Source organism: Sarcophilus harrisii, chromosome 4 (assembly GCF_902635505.1).
Source record: "Sarcophilus harrisii chromosome 4, mSarHar1.11, whole genome shotgun sequence".
NCBI classification, from domain to species: domain Eukaryota; kingdom Metazoa; phylum Chordata; class Mammalia; order Dasyuromorphia; family Dasyuridae; genus Sarcophilus; species Sarcophilus harrisii.
In genome coordinates this window covers 382,099,462-382,120,015 of record NC_045429.1, presented here as the reverse complement: position 1 = coordinate 382,120,015, position 20,554 = coordinate 382,099,462, and the positions used below count along the sequence as shown (strand labels likewise).

General features: G+C 33.5%; 1 protein-coding gene and 1 pseudogene across 2 annotated transcripts in view; both read right to left on the bottom strand.

Annotated features, from left to right (window-relative positions):
* The window catches only part of C4H1orf100 (chromosome 4 C1orf100 homolog), a 39,067-nt gene that overhangs the window by 4,815 nt on the left and 13,698 nt on the right, over window positions 1–20,554 (bottom strand). For both annotated transcript variants that reach the window (XM_031966974.1, XM_031966975.1), the window contains 2 exons: window positions 7,759–7,854; window positions 6,344–6,516 (listed from right to left, as the gene is read on the bottom strand). In XM_031966974.1, the coding sequence (XP_031822834.1) occupies window positions 6,344–6,516; window positions 7,759–7,854 (269 nt within the window). The remainder of the gene's footprint in view (window positions 1–6,343; window positions 6,517–7,758; window positions 7,855–20,554) is intronic.
* Window positions 19,094–19,945, bottom strand: LOC105750341 (annotated as a pseudogene).

Below are 20,554 nucleotides of genomic sequence, written 5' to 3'. Positions count from 1 at the left end.
ATGAATTGAACACAAGCACAGAAAGAATTCCTGGAGAAGCTAAAAATGAATTTCAAAATTAATAATATTAGAGGGAAATTTAGGCAATGAAATGAAAGCAAAAGAAGAAAATTCTGAAGACAATTAACAACTTGGTAAAAGAGGCACCAAAAGTTACTAAATATCTTTTTTAAAAAATAGAATTGGCTGAATAGAAAGAGGTACAAAAGCTAACTGGAGGAAATAATTCCTTAAAAATCAGAACTGGGCAAGTGGAAGTTAATGACTCCACAAACCATGTAGAAACAAAATCAAATAATGGGAAAAAATGAAATATCTCACTGAAAAAATAAATGACCTGGAAAATAGATTGAGGAGAGATCATTTAAGAACTATTAGACTACAGAAAGCCATAATGAAAGAAAAAGCCTAGACCTCATATTTTAGAAATTTTATAAAGGAAAAGTGCCCCAATATCCTAGACCTAGATGGCAAAATAGAAATTGAAAGAATCTATGGATCATGGATATGAAATAAATAAGTAAATTATAAGGAATAAGCAAAAAAAAAAAAAACATTTTGGCTAAAAGAAAATTATTACCATTATAAAAATTACAATAAAGTAATATCAATACTATGCACTAAATTGCATAGCATCCAGATTTTTAAAGGAAAAGTCAAATGCATTACAGGAGGAAACAGACAATAAGACTGTATTAGTGGGAGACTTCAACTTTCCTCTCTCAAAGCTAGTTAAATCTAACTATAAAATAAATAAGGAAATCAAGTAGATGAATAGAATTTTTGAAAAATTACATATGATAGACCTCTGGAAAAAATGCATGGGAATAGACAAGAGTGTATCTTTTTCTCAGCTGTACATAGCATCCTCACAAAAATTGACCATGTAAAACTCACATGGTTCTAAAAACCTCACAACCAAATGCAGAAACACAGAAATATTAAATGTTTCCTTTTCATAATATAACAAAATTAAATTATTTAACAAAGAACTATTGAAACATAGATTAAAAGTTAATTGGAAACTAATTAATCCTAAAGAATTAGTGGGTGACAAAATAAATCATAGAAGCAACCACTTTCAATTAAGAATATGAACATTCTAAAATTTGTGAAATGCTGGTGAAAGCAGGGGGAAATTTATCAACTTTATATGTGGACTTCAGCAAAAGAGAAAGGACAGATCAATGGTTTGGGAATGCAATTAAAAAAAAACTAGAAAAAAATTCCCAAATTAACACAAAAATGGAAGCCTTAAAAATAAAGAACTTAACAAAATTGAAAGTAAACACACCACTGAACTAATAAAACTAAGAAGGCAGTTTTGTGAAAAAAAAAAAAAAAAACCAATAGAATGGATAAAGCATTGGTTAATTTGATTTTTTAAAGTGGAAAACCAAATTATTAGTATCAGAAATGAAAAGAGCAAATGCACCACCAATGAAGTTTAAATTAAATCAATTCTTAGAAAGTATTTTGCCCAATTTTATGTCAAACTGACAATGTAAGTAAAATGGATGAATATTTACAATAATACAAACAGCCCAGATTAGCAGAAAAGGAAATAGGATATTTAAATTTATATTGGAAAAAGAAAATGAATAAGTCATTAATGAGTTTCCTAAGAAAAAATCCCCAGGAAATGATATTATAAGCAAAATTTACCAAAAAATTAAGGAACAATTAGTTCTAATATAAACTATTTGAAAAAAAAATGGGTAAAGAAGGCATCCCTACAACCAAATTTCTTTTATGACACAAATATAGTTTTGGTACCAAACCAGGGAAAGCAAAAACAAAGAAAACTACAGATTATTTTAAGTAAAATGCTAGCAAGGAGACTATAGCAATATATCACAAAGATTATACACTATGACCAGACTTGGATTTATAGTAGGAATGAAGGACTGGTTCAATATTAGAAAAACTGTCAACATAATTGGTCATATTAATAACAATCATGATTTTTTTTTCACATATCAATAGATGCAAAAAAGGCTTTTTGACAAGTTACAACAGCCATTTACATTAAAAAGCATTAGAAAGCATAGGAATCAATAAAACATTTCTTAAAATGGTAAGGTATCTAAAACCAAGAGCAAGCATTATCTGGGATGGAAACAAACTTGAGGATTTCCCAATAAGATCAGAAGCAAAGCAAGGATATCTATCATAAACATTATTATTTAATAATTTACTAGGAATATTATCTATAGCAATAGCATAAGAAAAAGAAATTGAAGGAATAATGAAGAATTATGAATGAAGAATGAAGAAACAAAGCTATCACACTCTTCACAGATGATATGATAGTATACTTAAGAATGATCAAGAGAATCATCTAAACTATTTGAAATAATTAACTAGCAAAATTGCAGGATATAAAATAAACTGACATAAATCATTAGCCTTTCTATACAGTATGAACAGAACCCTGCAGGAAGAGATAGAAAAATTTCATTTAAAACAACTGCAGACAACATACGATACTTGGGAATATATCTGTCAAGACAAACTCAGAAATTATATGAATACAATTACAAAACACTTTTCACACAAATAAAGATAGATCTAAATACATGAAGAAATATTAATTACTCATGGGTATGCCCAAACCAATATTAATAAAATGGCAATCCTATCTATGTTAATTTATTTATCCAGTGCCATTCCAATGAAACTACCAATTATTTTATTGAGCTACAAAAAATAGTAACAAAATTTATCTGGAAGAATAAATGGTCAAGAATATTAAAAAAAAATCAATGAAAAATAGTTATAGGAGGTACCCTGGCAGTTCCAGATTTCAAGCTACATTACAAAATGATAATCATCAAAACAATCCGATGCTGGCTGAGAAATGGTAGCTCAGTGGCATAGAGGAGGTACACAAAGAATAGTAGTAAATGACTTTAGGAACCTAGTGTTTGATAATCTCAAAGAAAAAGATAAAGTTTTCAGACAAGAACTTGCTATTTGACAAAAGTTGCTGGGAAAACTAGAAAGCAGCTTGACAGAAACTGGTCCTGGGTCAACTTCTCACATCAAGAGAAAGCCCAAAATGGGTAAATTATTTAGAAATAAAGGGTAATACTATAAATGAAGTAGGGAAGCATGAGAAAATATACCTGTTAGATCTATGGCTAAAGGAAGAGTGATATAAATAATGATGAGAAGGATGATTTAAGAAAAATCTGGACTCACATGAACTGATAGAGTGAAGAAAGCAATTCAGAATTGTTTTGGATCATGCACTGATCAGAGTAGTTATGCTGTTACTATGTACACAGTGTTTTCCTGGTTCTGATCACTTCACTTTATATCAGTTCATATAAGTCTCTCCAGGAGTTTTTGAAACCACCTCTCTTCCCTCCTCATTTCTTATTGTGCGATAGTATTTGTCATAATCCATATGCCACAGCTTATTCAACCATTTCCCAATCGATTGGGCATCCTCTCAATTTCCAATCCTTTGCCACCACAAAAAGAACTAGTAATTTTCATTATTATAGCTTTAGAATCAAGAAGCCCAGCAAGCAGCCTTCTTTCTAGGATGGGTAGTTCTTAAAACTTTTTGTGTCATGGACCCATTGGGTAATTAAGTGAAATCTCCTTTTAGAATCATGTTGTTAAATGTAGAAAATAAAATACATAAGATTATAAAAGAAATGGGTTATTTGAAATACAGTTATCAAAATAGTTTTTAAAAGTTCGTGTTGCAGAATGAATGGAATTGAGTAATTTTTTCCTCTTAAATTAATTTATTTAATATCCCCCCCCCCCCCCAGTTACATTGAAAACATTTTTTTTACATTTGGTTTTAAGATTTTTGGGTTCTAGGTACTCTCCCATATCCCCACCTAAATTAAGAAACCACATATGAAGTTATAGAAAACATTTTCAAAAAAGTCAAGTAAGCAAAGCAATTTATATAAGAACAACAGTATTAAAACAAAGAACATTACATGCTTTCTGTATAGGATAGCAGGGATAAAGTACTGAACCTGGAGTGAGGAAGACCCGAGTTCAAATTCAGTCTCAGACACTTATGAGCTGAGTGACCTTGGGCAAGTTGCTTAAATGCCTGTTTTCTCAACTTTAGAATAGTAATAATACTAGCATCTATTTCCCATGACCTTTGTGAGGATCAAGTAGAATGATATTTGTAAAGCACTTAACCTAGATCCTGACATATAATAGCGACTATATAAATGCTTATTTTTTTCTCTCTTTCTACCTGCCCCTACTCCTAGATGTTCTTTCTGACTTATGCTTCCCACCCTCCCTGACATCCTTCTAGACTTAGTTAAAATGCCTTTTTCTGTAGGAATACCTAGAACTACTAGTGTCTTCCCTCCTCGATTGCTTTCCATTTGTGCTTTAAATAACTTGTATAGAAATTGTTATTTCCATGTTGTTTCCCCCATTACAAAGGGGGAATTACATTACAAAGTACCCTTCTTGAGAGCAGAGATCATGCATTTATTCGTCTGTGTATTCCCAGTGCTTAGCACAATATATCTGGCCTCAAGTAAGTCCATAATATATATATGTACGTTGACTGACAAATGTGTAAATCACTTTACAAAGTATTGTATAAATACATTTATATTATGCTTTTAGCCTCAGTTTCTCATCTGTAAAATGGGAACAATAATAGCACTTAATTCATAGGGCTGTTGTGAAGATCAATTAAGATAGCTTTGTAAAATGTCTTGCAAACATTAAAGCTTTCAAAATGCTAATTAATATGCACAGTAATCCTGGGCTGGTCACTTAATCCCTGGGTTGTAATTTGAATTTCTGAATGCAATTCCCACATCAAGAATTCCCTACATGAATGAAATTGTAGATTCTTTGTAATTCAGATTTGCAAAGTGCTTTAAGGTACATTATTTCACCTTATCTTTCCAATACCTCTTTCAGGTATGTACAATTGATATTTCTGTCTATATTCTATAGATGAGAATACTGAGGGTCAAAAAACATGTTACTTTCTTATGGTTACATGGCTAGCAAGTGTCAGAGGTGTGATTTGAACCACTGTGTAAAGTGGGCCTTTTCTTTGTTCTCACCTTGGATTAAATGCATTAGCCTAACCCAGGAGTCTGCATGAACTGATAAATACCTTCTTTGAAAATTATTCTAACTCAGCATTTATAATGTCCAAAATATATATTAAACTATTAAATACCATGCTCTTCTGAAGTCCCTTTTCCTTGACAGGATAATTACTTTAGTTGAATTTTTCACAAGGAATTTTCCATTCATAGGAACCTGTATAAATTTTTCCTTGAGGTATTGGAGAGAGAAGTTAGGAATTCCTACCTGGGCACTGACCATTTTTAGACAGCCTCCTCAGCTTTGGGTACTTTACATAATAGCAAGCGCTAATTTATGAAATAGTCCTTTAGGCAAGAAAGGACCAGTTTGTATAATTAAAAGGCTATAAAACTATGCATACTATTTGATCTAGGAGTGCCATTACTAGGTCTGTATCCCAAAGAGATCATAAAAGAAGGAAAAGGACCCACATGTACAAAAATATTTGTAGCAATTCTTTGTGTGGTGGCAAAGAAATGGAAATTGAGTGGATGCCCATCTATTGGGGAATGGCTGAAAAAGTTATGGTATATGAATGTCATAGAATATTATCGTTCTATAAGAAATGATGAACAAGCAAATTTCAGAAAAGCCTGGAAAGACTTACATGAACTGATGTTAAATGAAGTGAGCAGAACCAGAAAAACATTGTACAAGCAATAGCAATGTGGGATGATTATCTATGAGAAACTTAGGTCTTCTTAGTAATACAATGAACCAAAGCAATTCCAATAAACTTTGGATGAAAAATACAATCCACATCTGGATCAAGAACTATGGTGCCTGAATTCAGATTGAAACAGACTATTTTCACCTTTTTTTTTTCTTTCATTTTATTTTTCTCTCTTATGGTTTTTTCCTTTTGTTTTCTCCAACATGACTTCTGTGTAAATATGTTTAAAATGATTATGCATGTATAATCTATATCAAATTGCTTGCTAGCTTGAGAAGGGGGGAGGGAAGGAAGGGAAGGAGAAAAAAATCTGGAATGCAAATGTTTTTTACAAAATGAAAGTTGAAAACTATCTTCACATGTAATTGAAATTAAAAAAGGAAAAAATACCAGAATGAAGCTTAAAAAAGAAAGAATAAAGAAAAGAAGTAAAGGAAAAGAAAGAAGAAAGAAAGAAGGAAAGAAAGAAAGATAGAAAGCAAGCAAGCAAGAAATAAAAAGAATGGACCAGTTTGGCCAAAGGGAGATTAAGATATATTTCAAAAGAATTCTGAGCACTTAACTTACCAGAGTTGTAAAATGGCAAAGAAAAGGCTCTTTGGTAAGTGGTTTCTTTGTACCACCCCTTGGGTGGTTGTGGATCCACCCTTCGATGACAAATGTACCTGGCAAGGGTTAAATGGTCAAATTGAACTGGGGGACTTTTCGGTTGATAATAAGATCTCCAGTCCTCAGGATACCTTAAAGAAAATAGGAATATCTTATTAAACACACATAGATTTACTCTGACAAGATTTCATTATTCACAGAAACAATTGTTGTATCTATTTCTTTAAATAAGATGTCAAGTCTGTAAAGATTCATTGTTTTTAGTAGTTTAATTCAATTCAGGTCAATTTTAAGGATTATGTGAACTCCTATGTCTGTTGATCTATGTTAGGCATATGACCAATTCTGGCATACATATGATATATATAAGCATACATATCTGAAATATTATATATAATATACATACACAAAACAATGAGTGCTAGTGGTAGTAACAGTAGTAGTAAGGGGACAGAGGTGAGATCATTAAAAGTTATGGAGCTTAGGAAACATTTTTAAGTGAGTTGGTGCTTCATTTTAATCTAAAAAGGAACTAGAGGTTTGTCCTTTGTCCTTAAGGAGGACTGTGGCATCAGGAAGATAATGCCGTAACTTCAAGTGAATTGGATTTAAGAGACGAAGGGCTATGCAAAATCACCAATCTCACTCCTTTGGAGCCATCTGGATCCAGTGGCAAGATATAGGTCAGGATGTTTAGAGATGATTGCTTTAAGAAATGAAGGTGAGGAGAGAAAGCATCCTCAGCATCTCATGCAAAGACATGGAAATGGGAGCTAAAATATCATGTATGGGAGGCTAAAACATAGAGGCTGTGAGAGCTATTAAATATGAAATTAATCTGGGAAGATAAATTGGATCCAAAATGTGAAGAATTAAAAAGTTAAATATAGGAGATGCTGATGCAGGTAGCTAATGATGTAAGAAATTATAATTGAACTCATAAAAGCTACTTAGATCCCTAAGAAAATATAAAAGAACTACTAGATAGTGCCCTGGGAGTATATCCATGAATAAGGAATAGCATATGGATAATGTCCATGCAAAGGAGACTAAGAGTCACATAATAAGAGGAGGAGAGAGTAATATCAGGATAATGAAGGGACAAAAGAATATTTATGAAGAGAGGAAGGTCAATGATGTCAATTGACCTTGATGTTAGATCTCCTTTGCTCTTGATTTCATAGATCATTAGGATCAGAAAAACCAGAGAGTAGTATAGTAATGAACCCTCAATAACAGGTAAAGACACTCAGATCCAGAGAAGGAAAGTGATTTGTCCAAGATAAAATTTGGCAATTTAAACACATACTAAACTGTTTCTTGTATTTCTTTCATGAAATTCTCTGAAATTATAAAGTAGAAATTTGTCTCACCCAGGAGGTCTCTGAAATTCCTTAACATAATGGACTTTTGCCAATTGCCCGCTATAATATCCATTGATGTACTTTCCTTGAGGAACAATACATAATCTGGGGAAGAAAGCATAGAATTATCAGACAAACAATAGAATTGAGGTATTTGCAGATGGACCTTGGCAGTTCCCTTTACTGCCAGGACCTTCTGCCCACTGAGAACTGCATTCTCAGTGCAAAATTCCATTTTCCATAGATCTATCCACTGGAATACTCTTTCCAGTGCTATACTCTCTTTACCCTCACCTATTTCCCTAATTAGACTTACTTCTAATCCTCATAATAAACCTCTTTTATCAATCTAGGTTTTGGGGATTGTAAATTCCTTTACAGAGAACCTCTGTGCCTCCAGAAGGGAGTCCCCCAAACTCCCTACCTTTGTGCCGAATCCCAAGGATTTGCAGGGGAGCTCCATTTGATTCTCTGAACCCCGAACCTTCCCATAGACCTTATCATTTAACTCCCTGACCACCAGAAACCCTAATTTCATTTTGGGTTCCCTAAATCTAAACCTTATCAATCTCATTTGATCTTCATCCTAACATTAAGGTGAATTCTAACATTATTATCCCCATTTTACATATGAGAAAACTGAGGCTATTAGTAAGTGACTTGCCCAGAGCTGCAAAGCAAATAATTATAGGCAAGATATAAATTCAAGAATTCCTGAATCTAAGGCTAGTATTCTATCCACATTGTCAGAGGAAAGGATCAACATCAAGAGCTAGCTGGAAAAAATGAAGGATTAGGAAGGACTACCTATTCATGCTAAAAATATACTTTTAAAAGCATTCCCCCCCAAAAGAATGTTTCTTGGATTTGCATTTATTTAAAATAAATTTTGCAAAGAAGTCATTGTTACTATCTTATTACTATTGAATGTATTCATCAAATGAGTTGAAGTGATAGTTTTAAAGTTGACTAGTTTCACATGTAAATTGGTAAGTCAACTACCATATATTTTTAGAAAACCTCCACTGTCTTCATGGAGTTTACAATTTTATAAGAAAATCATAAATAACAAAGAAAACTAGTTGTTTTCTTTACTAGTTACTAACTAAGAGTTACTACAAACTCTTTACTAGTTGTAGGTGTCTATTATATAGCAAGCTACTTGAAGGCAAGCACCAATTTCTCATAATTGAGTATATGATAAAGCTGAGAACACAAATTATTTGAAGATTAACAAGAACTCTTAGGCAACTGAAAATCATTCTTTATTCAAATGAGAAAAAATTTCGATAATTGGAGAGACACATCAGTTGCTGCTAATCCAATTCTCCCTTAATTACTTTATGGATCCAATCTCATACCAAACTACCAATAGGACTATGTAACAGGACTCTGTAAAAATTGTACCATTTGATAGAGTTGGGAGGCGCATTTAGGGTTTACCCCCTCTCTACCTTTTCTAGTTTGTATAGTAAGCTATACGAAGCCAGTATAAAGTTAAAATAGTGCAAAGTAAAATTGCAAAAGTCACTAGCAGACCATCCCATAAAATAAATTAGTTACTTATAGTTACCTGCAAGCCATCTCACAGATTAGGGGAGCATAAGAGCCATAAAAACTCTCATTCATGTGAATTGTATTAACTAAGACTACATTCTAAAATTGTGTCTGAAATCAGAATAAATTAGCTAGGTTTTACAGAAAGAACTCCTGAATCCTGCCAACTGCCCATAGTTTATAAGCTTCAGATAAGTCCTAGTAAAACCTGCAGAATATTAGTAAATATTATGCTGATGAATTAACCCTAAGATGTTGCAGGTAACTGAGATAATGTGGATATGTTAATACATTAACTCTAAAATGGCATGATAGTCTGTTTACCACAAAAACCCTATAAAAATGAGACCCCTATCTACTGTGACTTTGAACACTCTTCCATTTCCTTCCAGAGTGTTCCCAAGTCTGATCAATGGATATATGACTGTCTGTGCCATCCTTGTAGAGGACCAGTATTGAATGGGTCCATGAATATCTGGGGTCTGGTCCAAGTGTTACTTGGAACCTGTTCTCTGTTAGGGCAAGCCATTCAAATTATTGGCTCACCATCTCTTCCAACAATCTTTGAAAGACATATTTAGGGTAAAATTAGGAGAATGCATGCCACAGGAACAAGGGATTTCAACTATACTATTTACCCCTTAACAATGACTTAAGGACATACTTGGGGTAAATATATTAGTACGATCATTTCTGCTATATACTCCTATTTAGACAAGTACTTTGATACTGATAAAATATCACAACTATTTACAATTCTGTTGATGTTGATGAGTATCACAACTAAGCTATTTCCAATTCTGTGTTGATAAGTATCTTGTTATTGATAGTTAAGGTGGATACTGAAATGCCAAAATATGGAATATACATCAACCCTGGAGGAATATGATGTCAACTGAAGGTAGCTAGTAATGTCATAACATTAGCCTAAAAGGTATATTAAGCTGACTCTCAGATTAATACATGAAGACTGCAAAGCACATCTTCTACCTGGCCTTGGATATTCATTCACACTCTCGGTATTCACTGGAGCTGGACTCCAATGAATGGCGCCCAAAACAGGAACTTGGTTGTCCTGGCAGGAGGGTATTTGTCTTGGTGAGCTCACAATTAAGAGGGAAAAGCAATTTACATGAGAAATAAGATAAAATAAGGAAGAGGTGATCACCAAAAGTAATTTATCACTAGAAGTAATTTTATCACCAGGCTGACACAAGGAATAAAATATAAGATAAAATATAAGTTATAATGGCATTAAATATCAGATAAAAATGAGCTATAGAATATAAGATAAAAGATATAAGATATAACATAAAATTTATAAAACTGAGCTTTGACCATATGATATCAATATAGTTACACATATTAAATTGGAATAAAGCAAAATCAGTCAGGTCGCAGGAACAGAGAATATTATGTGAAAGTATTTTTCCAAACTGTTTTGACACTTTTTAGATCATTGGCAAAAACCACCTTAGAAGGAGGAGACTATTTGATATAGAAGACAACTTTTTTTTTTTTTTTTTTTTTTTTGAGGAATGCCTAGAGTGGCATGGGTAAAAATAATAGGAAAAATTGATAGAGGAACATCATGTACAAAAATCAGGCAAGGACCTAATAGACTTTTAATGACTTTGTCAATTGCTTAATGGTGGCAATCCAGTCTTCAATCAGGATGGGGAGGCAGTTTAAATTTTATTGAAACAACTTGACTTTGAAAATGCTAATGCCAGTTGTAAAAAAAGCATTAACTGGAGGAAAAACTAAAAAATGACTTTAGTAGAAATAATTAAAAAGGCTCAGAATATTAGGACTTTTACTTTTCAAGCTGCAATAATGATTGCTGCATTAAATTAGGAAAATTTATGATCCAAATTTTTTTTTTTTCAAATTCTCTGAAATGCAGAAAGGGCAGACATTGGGCTTTTGAATAGTACTCTCAGAATGATAGGGAAGGTAATTTGATATCAGGAAAACATTTCAGGACTAGCTCCAGTGTAGTCAAACAATGAGTATTTCCCCTCAAGCTGTGCCTGCAAACAAAATACCTTAAATGCTATTTATTGACAGTACAAGATTTAATGCATGCTATCCTGGGAAGTGCCAGCCTTGATGTGTCATGCTGAATTACAGATAATATAGAATATGTTCTCTCCCTACTGGAGACCCACTCGGGTTCACTTCCTTCTGGTATGCTAGGTCTTATTTTAAGAACTTGAAATTGGAAATTTCCCCAAATGACAAAATTGACAAAAATATTAAAAAATTTAAGAGGAGATTAGATAAGAAGTCTGAGGATCAGCTGCAAGTAGTAGATGGTATTTACAGATGCTACTAATAAACAATTAGCCTTTTTATATATATTCCACCTACTACTAAATATGTTTTTAACATCCTATTTGAATATAAATAGCAAAATGAGTTATATGCAATTATTACTTCATTGTATACTGTTCAAGAACCTCAATATTTTTTCAGATAGCAAATTTGCTGTTTCTGACATTTGACATTCTGCTGGTTAAAATGAAATTCTTTTAATATTGTTTCTATTGCTTAAGAGAATGGCTCATGTTTGCACAATGTTAATAACTGAGTAGTTGTTTTTGTTTTTCAAGTTTATGGCTTTCAGCAAAACTGCAATAGTCTTCTTCCATGTCATTTTGTCATTTGTGTGTCTGTATTTCTGTGCAGAATGTTTCTGTCTTGTTTATTTTGTGAGCTAGATTTTGTTATCTGGAAAGATTTGAAAGACAATCAACAAGAAAAAAATGATGCGGTAGTTAGAATACTGGGAAAATTTCTTTAAAAAAAGCCTTTTTTTCTGTGGACTTCAGCTTTGACCAAGCTGGGGGCTACACAAAAATGTTACTTAATGAAAACTAAAATAGCATCTTTACAGATTCTCAAAGGTTTTGGGAGCAAAACATGTTAGCAAATTCTCAAAATTTTGAAAGCAATGATTAAGAAGTTTGGCAATTACTCATTTTAAGATTGCAAGAAAAATTCCTGAAACATTGGGGATAATCCCAGGAATTTTTCCCATTCTGAAAAAAAAAAGGAAAAAACAATCAGGTAAATAGCAACTTTTGCTAACCCTTCTTTGACATCATCTTTTACTCCATTGGGATTAAGGGTGGACCCTCATAAGGATTGCTAACAAGATTGATATAGCCCAAATCTCTCTGTATTTGCTAACCTTTCTCATCTCAGATCAGATTAAAGCTCAGATTCTCCTCACCTGTAGAAATAAGGGAAGCAGCCTGTGGGGACCCCACATAATCTTGCTCAAACACCTCCCCAATCTAACTTGGAGAATGGGGATGGAGTAGAGGTCAGGTTCCATGATCAGCATTCCAAGAACCCTGGCACGTGAAACTAGCATCAAAGGGATATCCTGGAACCAATCATCCCAGCCTTCATCAGATTCTGTCCAGCAACTGCTTGGGAAGAATCTGAGTGCCCCTGGCAGCATCCAGTATGGCAGCATGAAGTGAAAAAGCCACTTTGCCTCTGTTTTCAGTAAACCCACTATTCTCTGTTTAGCTAAGTAATAAAGGCAAATTATTTTATTTCTGCCCAATTTTCTGATTTGTGAAGATAATTAATAATGATTTTGTTGTGAAGATCAGAAATACTTGGCAAAAAACAAATGCAATATTAATGTTAACTGCTTTGTTGAATAATATTGCTTCATATTTGATAACTTTATGTGTTTTTGGATGTGATCAACATACAATGCCATTGTTGAGATAAATAATTTTTGGGTGTGTGTAAATTAAATTCAACAAATTCAATTAAATTAAGGCCTCGCTAGGCCTAGGAAGATAGTGTATAGAATCTCTTTCTCTTTCCTCCTTCTCTCTTTCCCTGATTGGAAGAAGGGATAAGAGAAAGAGAAAGAAAATACACATAATTCACTGAGATTTGTTACTTGAGATATGATAGTAAAAACGGTTTTAAAGGAACTTTAATCAATTTCTCAGGGCCCAGTCACAAAAAAATTGACATCTTAACTCTTTTGTGGCTCATAAAAGAGAAATGATTTGTGTGAATGAACTAAAGGTAAATGAATTTTAAAATTTATTTCAATTTTAAAAAATGTATCTTATTTTCTCTCTAAAACAAAAAAGGAAAAGTTACTTAAGGGAATGGAACTCCTTCCTGAGAAATTCCCAGATGAACAGTTTGCAGACAGAATAGATCTGTCAACTGAAAAAAGGTGGAATATTTATTTAATCTTGATAATCCTGTTTTATATTATTTTGCGAATGTAATTTAGGGAATCAGGTATTTTCACTGTCACTAGAAAGTTAAAAGGAAATTACAACTAAGACTATTTGGCTATTACTTAGGAAAAAATCTTAAATTGTTAACTAAGTTATTTGGAGCTATTGTCATGTTAAACCTAAAACTGATAATTGCTGTATATGGAACAAGATGGGGAGGAGGAACTTATCAGTTTGCCTTCATGTATGGAGATATCAAACAGCACAGCCTATAAAAATACTAAGAATGGTTGGGGTGGCTGTTGCCACAAGCTCAGCCTTTTTCCTTGGGCCTCTGTCAACTCACTTCAAATTGTAAGCTTGACAATTTTCTTAACCTTCAGGATAAACAAGGTTATCAGCCCTGAGAAATGAGCCTGTTTAGGAGATACAGTAATATATATAACAAGGAAAGTATCTACTAAAAATCTGTAAGCTCATTTAATGATTAATCCCTTTGGACCAGGATTAGTTTAACATACAAAACAAGTTGAACAATCTCTATGTGTCTAAATTCTGGTAAACTTAAAAAAAAATTATCTAGCCCTAAGCTGCAATAAGTAGAATTTGCTATTAGAGATAAATCCTCTTGAGATAGTAACTGATATTCTTTTGAGTTTTGAATTTGATTGCCTGATCATTAAGTCAATAACCCACCATTTGAGAGAATTATCATAAGAGAAATGTGATCCTGTATCTAGACAAGAGTTGGGGGCTTCTGCCCAAGGTGAGATCTTTCTGACTCAGTTTCCCAGTTCTGTTTCATTGTTTTCCCACCTGATAATTCCTGAATCTGATAAGGTAGAATTATTATAATTGGATATCAAACTGAACTAAGGAAGTTTATTTTGTCATGTGTATGCTCCCAAACTGAGGCCTGGAGAACCAATGATATTATAATCATACCTCTGTATTTTCCTCCTATAAGAAATTTCAACAATGAGAGAAAATGATCAATACAATTCAATTATATAATATCTTGTTTTCAATCTGAAACTGTGTAGAATGAGTATTTGGCCTAATCATCTAGCTATTATAGATACATATAGAAGTTTGTGTCTATATGAAAAAATAACAAAATGACGTGCTATTTCAGCTTCAGCTCCTAACAGAATCTATTCAGATTGCCCAATTTGCAAATCAATTAGCAAAAAATGTATCATAAGCTCTTATGTATTTTCTGTACCTTATTAAAGGGGGATTGAAACATTATTCCCCAATTGCTACCATTATGTTTTTTTTCTGAAGAATATACAAAAAATTGAGCATACCTGACCTCTACTTGACCAAGAGGGATCTCCTTGTAGATCCACTCTTTTAGTTACAATTATTAATTCCATAAATCAATTGGCAATTTCAGGACCAAATTATGAAAACATTCATTTGGAGGAATAAAATGTCAAGAATCTCATAGAAAATAATGGGGAAAAAAGTGGGCAAGTAATCAGCCTAGTAGTATGAAATCTCAAAATTACAAAGCAATAATCATAAAAAACTATTAGATACTGATTAAAAAAATAGAAAAGTTGAGTAAAACAGATTGGTACACAAGACTCAAAAACATTCTAATAGTTATTTGGTATTTGATAAATTCAAAGATAACAACTACTAAGGTAAAGAATCACTATTTCATTAAAACTGCTGGAAAAATTGGAAAATAACCTAGCAAAATCCAAGTTTAAACTAATATTTCACACCACATACCACAATAAACTCCAAATAAATAAATGACTTGGAAACAAAAAGTCACATCACAAACAAACACAAGGGACAGAATGGAGATACCTTTCATAACTGTGGGATGGAGAAAGCTCTTGACCAAACAAGACAGAGATAATCACAGAAGAAAACGAATTATTTTGAGTACATAAAATTAAGGCAATTTAGCAAAATAATATGAAAAAATGCATCTTTAATGATAGGAATGCAAATGAAAGCAACTCTGAGGTTCCATATTACTCCCATCTGATTGGCAAATATTTTCAAGTTAGAAAAAATGGAAAAGATTCACAAAAATCATATTGACAATCTTTTTTTTCCTCAAGGCTAGTGGAATTTTTACATTTAGACTTGATTCTCATAGTCCCTAATTTATAGAAAAGGTGGAAATAAAGAGAACAAAACCAGATTAGATCAAGTATATGTAAAGGAAATCCATTTTGGAGGCAATACAATTGTGGAGTGATTAAAGGACCAAAATATAAGACTCTGAAGGAAGGAAAGATGCCAAAGGTGAAGAGGAAATCTTGGACTTTATTAATATCTCAAAAAAAAAGGTGACCCAAAGTACATCAGTAATTACTCTAATAAGTGAATTCTTGGCTCATGCTTTTTGCTACTGTGCTAAGGAAAAATCTGCCCCAGACTCTACTTCAGCTTCCTGACATTATTTGCTTGTAGCAAACAGGTTATTTCTCCTACTGAAGTTTGCAAAAGTCAAGCTTGACACATAAATAACTGCTCCAGGTTTTATCAGCCAGTTACTTGACCTTACTGATATCTGGGTTTTGATAAAGGGATTCTGTTGTTTGTTTTCTGATCTGTAAACTCTTATTTTCTGTTGTACTCTTTGAAAAATTCCATTGTATTCATTCTGTATATGTACTCACATTCTATATAATGTTGCTGAAACTGACAGTCTAAGCTCACTGACTGATTGATAAGTTTTCAGTGCAGCCTACTCTCTGACCATAATAAAACTACAATTCTCTCCAATCTCAGCATCATTGACTGTGACTGGAAGCAATACTTGTCATCACATTCTTGGGACAATTGTGTCACACTATCAAACTGATATACCCAGTGTCCCATTTATACAAAATTTTTATTAGAGTCATATCATAATTATCTCCTTAGTGAGGCAATTAGTAGGATAAAGCAGATAATTTTATGAGACATTCAACAGTGGATCATGTCAGCATCCAACAATAGAAAGATGGAGAGATTATAAACCCTTATTATGTTTATTGTTTGTTGTTTATAAAAAAAAAAGCATTTGATTCAATTGAACAAAATCCCACCTTATAGTTCTTTTTTTGGGGGGGAGGGGGAACCTACATTTATTTTTTAAAAATTATTTACTTAGAACTTAAACACAAAATAGAGAAAGAAAAAACAAAAAGAAAAAAATAACATTGTCATGTGCACAGCAAAACATAAAAGGATTCAAAATATAAGATAATAAATTTCCATTTCAAGAAAGCCTATATAATAAATACTACACATTTTGTTCTGAGCTGTCCGTTTTTTCTTTACTTCCTTGTAAGTTTTTCTTTTGTTCTCTGTTGTACTTTTCCCTCTTTTCCTTCCCCAAAAAAGTCTATACTTAAGTGTGAATATATTTATATACACATATATACACATAAACAATACACACACACACACACACACACACATATATATATATATATATACACATATGATTTTGATTATTGAATGGAATTCCTGATTAATGAAATCTCAAATCATTTGAATATGAAGAATTTAGAGAAGCATCAAAACATGTAAACTGATGCAAAATGAAGCAAGCAGAACCAGTAAAACAATACACACATTGCCTTTTAATTGATGCAAATGAAAAGAATAGGAAAAAGAAGAAAGAAAAAGGAAAGAAAGAGAATGCTATGTTATTACAATGACCAAGAAACTTGGGCCAGTAGAAGAATTTAGAAAAGATAATTTTCTCTCTTTTTGGCAGAGGCAGAGGGATGATGCAGTATAGGTGTTGTGCATTGTATATGTGTCATAGGCCTGGTTTTGCTCAAAACTTTTAATGTCTTTTGAAATAAATTGATTACAAGGGATAGTTTGCTTAGTATATATTCTGTACATAAATATAATATATGTTTTATATATATTCTTATGATATATTCTGAAATGAAGGTGTTGTCAAAAAGAAATATATTTTTAAAATAGTTTAGAGGAGGCAAATTCCAACTCATCCAATACAGTACTTTATTTAACAGTTAATGAATATTTGTTAACTGAATAAATGAATGAGACCAACAAAGTATAGTCAGAGAAGCTTCTTAGAAGTGTTGGTTAAATGAGCCAACTTTGAGAAATTAATAGATTTAGTGATAGAAGTTATCCAACAGATCATCTCATCCAATCTTATTTTATAGATGAAGAAACTGAGATCTAGAGAAGTGACTTGACCAATAGCATTGCTAAGAATTTAAATTCAAAAAAAAAAAAAAAAAAAAAAAAGAATTTAAATTCAATTCATCTAACTCCAAATCCAGTCTTCTTTTTATTGTTTCAGTATGATTAAGAGATGAAAAGCCAAAGGGAGTAAGGGCAGGTATTCCAGGCCAGAAAATCTGGAGGAAGATAGTAGGAATAAGCAACATGTTGGCTGGAAAATGTCCAAATTAGAGTAGTGTGTGGATACAAGACAGTGTATATAAAAGGATCTGTCTGTACAAATAGAAGCACAGAATAGTTCTGGTTTTCAAAACAACCTCAGGAAGTCTTAGTCTAACTAGTGGTTGGAATCTTATGATAATATACTAAGAGCAGTGAGAATTTAGTCATAGGAAGGGAGGTTAAGTGGAATAATGGTACGGAATAGATGACATTTCCAACTACAGAAGGAAGGAGGAAATTGACAGCTTCCATTGGAACCAAATCACTGCCTCTGTGAATCATAACCTCAATAAGACTAGAAACCTTGAGCCAACACTTTGGCAGGCTGAGTGACTGAAGAACACTCAGAAAGGTTCTGATATAATTTCAGTGTAATTCTCTTTAAAAATCCACATCACAATGAAATAGCCTTCCCAAGATAATTATTCTTTCAGTATTGAAAAATTTTAGAATTCTGATCTTTGTACTGACCAGTTATGACTTTGAACTTCTAATTTAATCAGGGTGGTGGATTATAAGTATGGAATGGGGCATATATTTTTAGTATAGCTAGTGTGGTGATTTATTTGATTTGACTGTAGTTATTTACTACAAGAACAATAATATTGATGGTAACTAGAAGGGATCATTAGCAAGGGACTTTAAAAAATACAATATTTTAAAGGCAAAAAAAAACTAGTAAAGTTTTTTTTCCTCTAGTTTTTTATGCTTGTTTGTAAGAGAGTATAGCAAAGAAGAACTTTATTGAAAGCCATGTTTTCTGATTAGCTAAATTTACTATTTTGTTTTGTTTTGTTTTCCTCTAGTTATAAATACACTGTTTGATTAAGTGGCTTGGTAAAAGTGAGGAAGATCATTCTATACATAGATAATATTAATAGATGCCAACTGACTAGGCAGAGACACACAGAGAGAGACATCTTGTATTTTCCCCCTAACAGTTTAGCAGAGGATGGCATGGCGAGAGCCTCAATCATGTCCTGTGATCAGTAATACTTGGCCAATGGACAAGATGTCTGGTGAGCAGGAGGTCTTCAGTTGGGAGGGGCTGTCAAATGCCAGTTGATACTCAAGAGTAGGAAAAGGGGCATTCTAGAGTGGACACTTGTAGCTTGAAGTCCCTGGAAGAGGCTGAGGTGGGCATACTGGTCTACTCACACATTGCTCAGGGTCTTGTGAGCAAACTTGAGTAGTACAAAAGATGCCCAGTGGATGTCTAAGTTATATTTGGGGTTAATTTTCTTTACTTTCTCCTGGGTCAGCTGCTGTATTGACTCCCAGAAATTAGTGCTTGGGGTCTTAGTGTGGAGTATGAAGCAAATCTGGTCATTGAGGTAGGTGAGGATGGTGCAATAGGCATATACACAACAGGGAACAAACTTGCAGAAGTGATCCATCTCCTTGATGAGGTTCAGATGCAACCACTGGCATCAGAGGATCACCATCTTTTAGCACTGTCTTCATTGTAATTAATAGGACTCTGAACAAATTCTTAGCAGGTACCAAGAAGTCCAAGGAGTCAGTGTTGATGACATCAAAGGGATCCTGTTTTGCTGTATGAATTCAAATCTCTAATGTGCAAGGTCAGCTTTGGGCTAGAATAGTCCATAGCCATGTCTGGCAAATTTTTCTTAGAGATCTACATCACATCCTCATCAATGTCAGACTGGACTACAGACTTCATGAATGGATGCTTTGTCACTTCTCGAAGAAAGCCCATCCCCACCACCCATGATTAGCACCTGTCATGGACTTGGACATTTTAGAGGGACAAGTTGGCAATCATCTCCTGGTATAAGAATGCATCCCTCTCTGTGCACTGGATGACACCATCCAGCAGCAGGATGTTGCCACGGATCTTACTACAGAAGAGCAAGGTCTTCTGATAACAGAAGTGCTGGTGGTGGAGCAGCTAGGTCTACGTGTAGGAACATGGTCTGGCCCAGCCACAGACTGCAAGTCTCCTGGAATTAACTCTCATGGATGGCTGGGGTCCTGGACTCCATGATGTGGCTGAGGGACATGCAGATTGTGATGGCTGCAGCACCAATGTTTACCAGTCTGCCCTTTCACCAATCTGTGCTTCCTAAATGCCTCGTTAACCCAATTAATGATTGAATAAGAAATAATGTCACTCAAGCACTGCATTTCTTAGGCACAGCTCTGATTATGAATCAAGAATCTATGGAGTGAAATAATCCATAGAAATATAGAGTGCCTTTCTTGGACAAAATCTCATTAAATGAGTGTCTATAAATGTAACCCATCTCAACCCAAACCCTACCTACCACTCACACAATCTAATCATATGATTTAAACTTACATGGCTGAGAAGACTGAGTCTCTCTGAAATGTGTTCCCTCAATTCCCACATCTCTCTTGTGGCCCAATATTGAAATGAAGAAGAAAAGTGGGCTTTTTTGCCATCAAAAGATTGGGAAGTGTTTTCAATGCTGTGAAGTCACCTCGACAAAGAACTTATTAATCATATGAAGATGAGAGAAGTAGGTAATAGGATGAATATGGAAAATCCTCCAAGAATAGTATTAGAAGTGTTAAATCTCAGAATGAACTGTGTCTGGGGAGGGGGAGGGGGAGCTAAAGGAAATCACGGG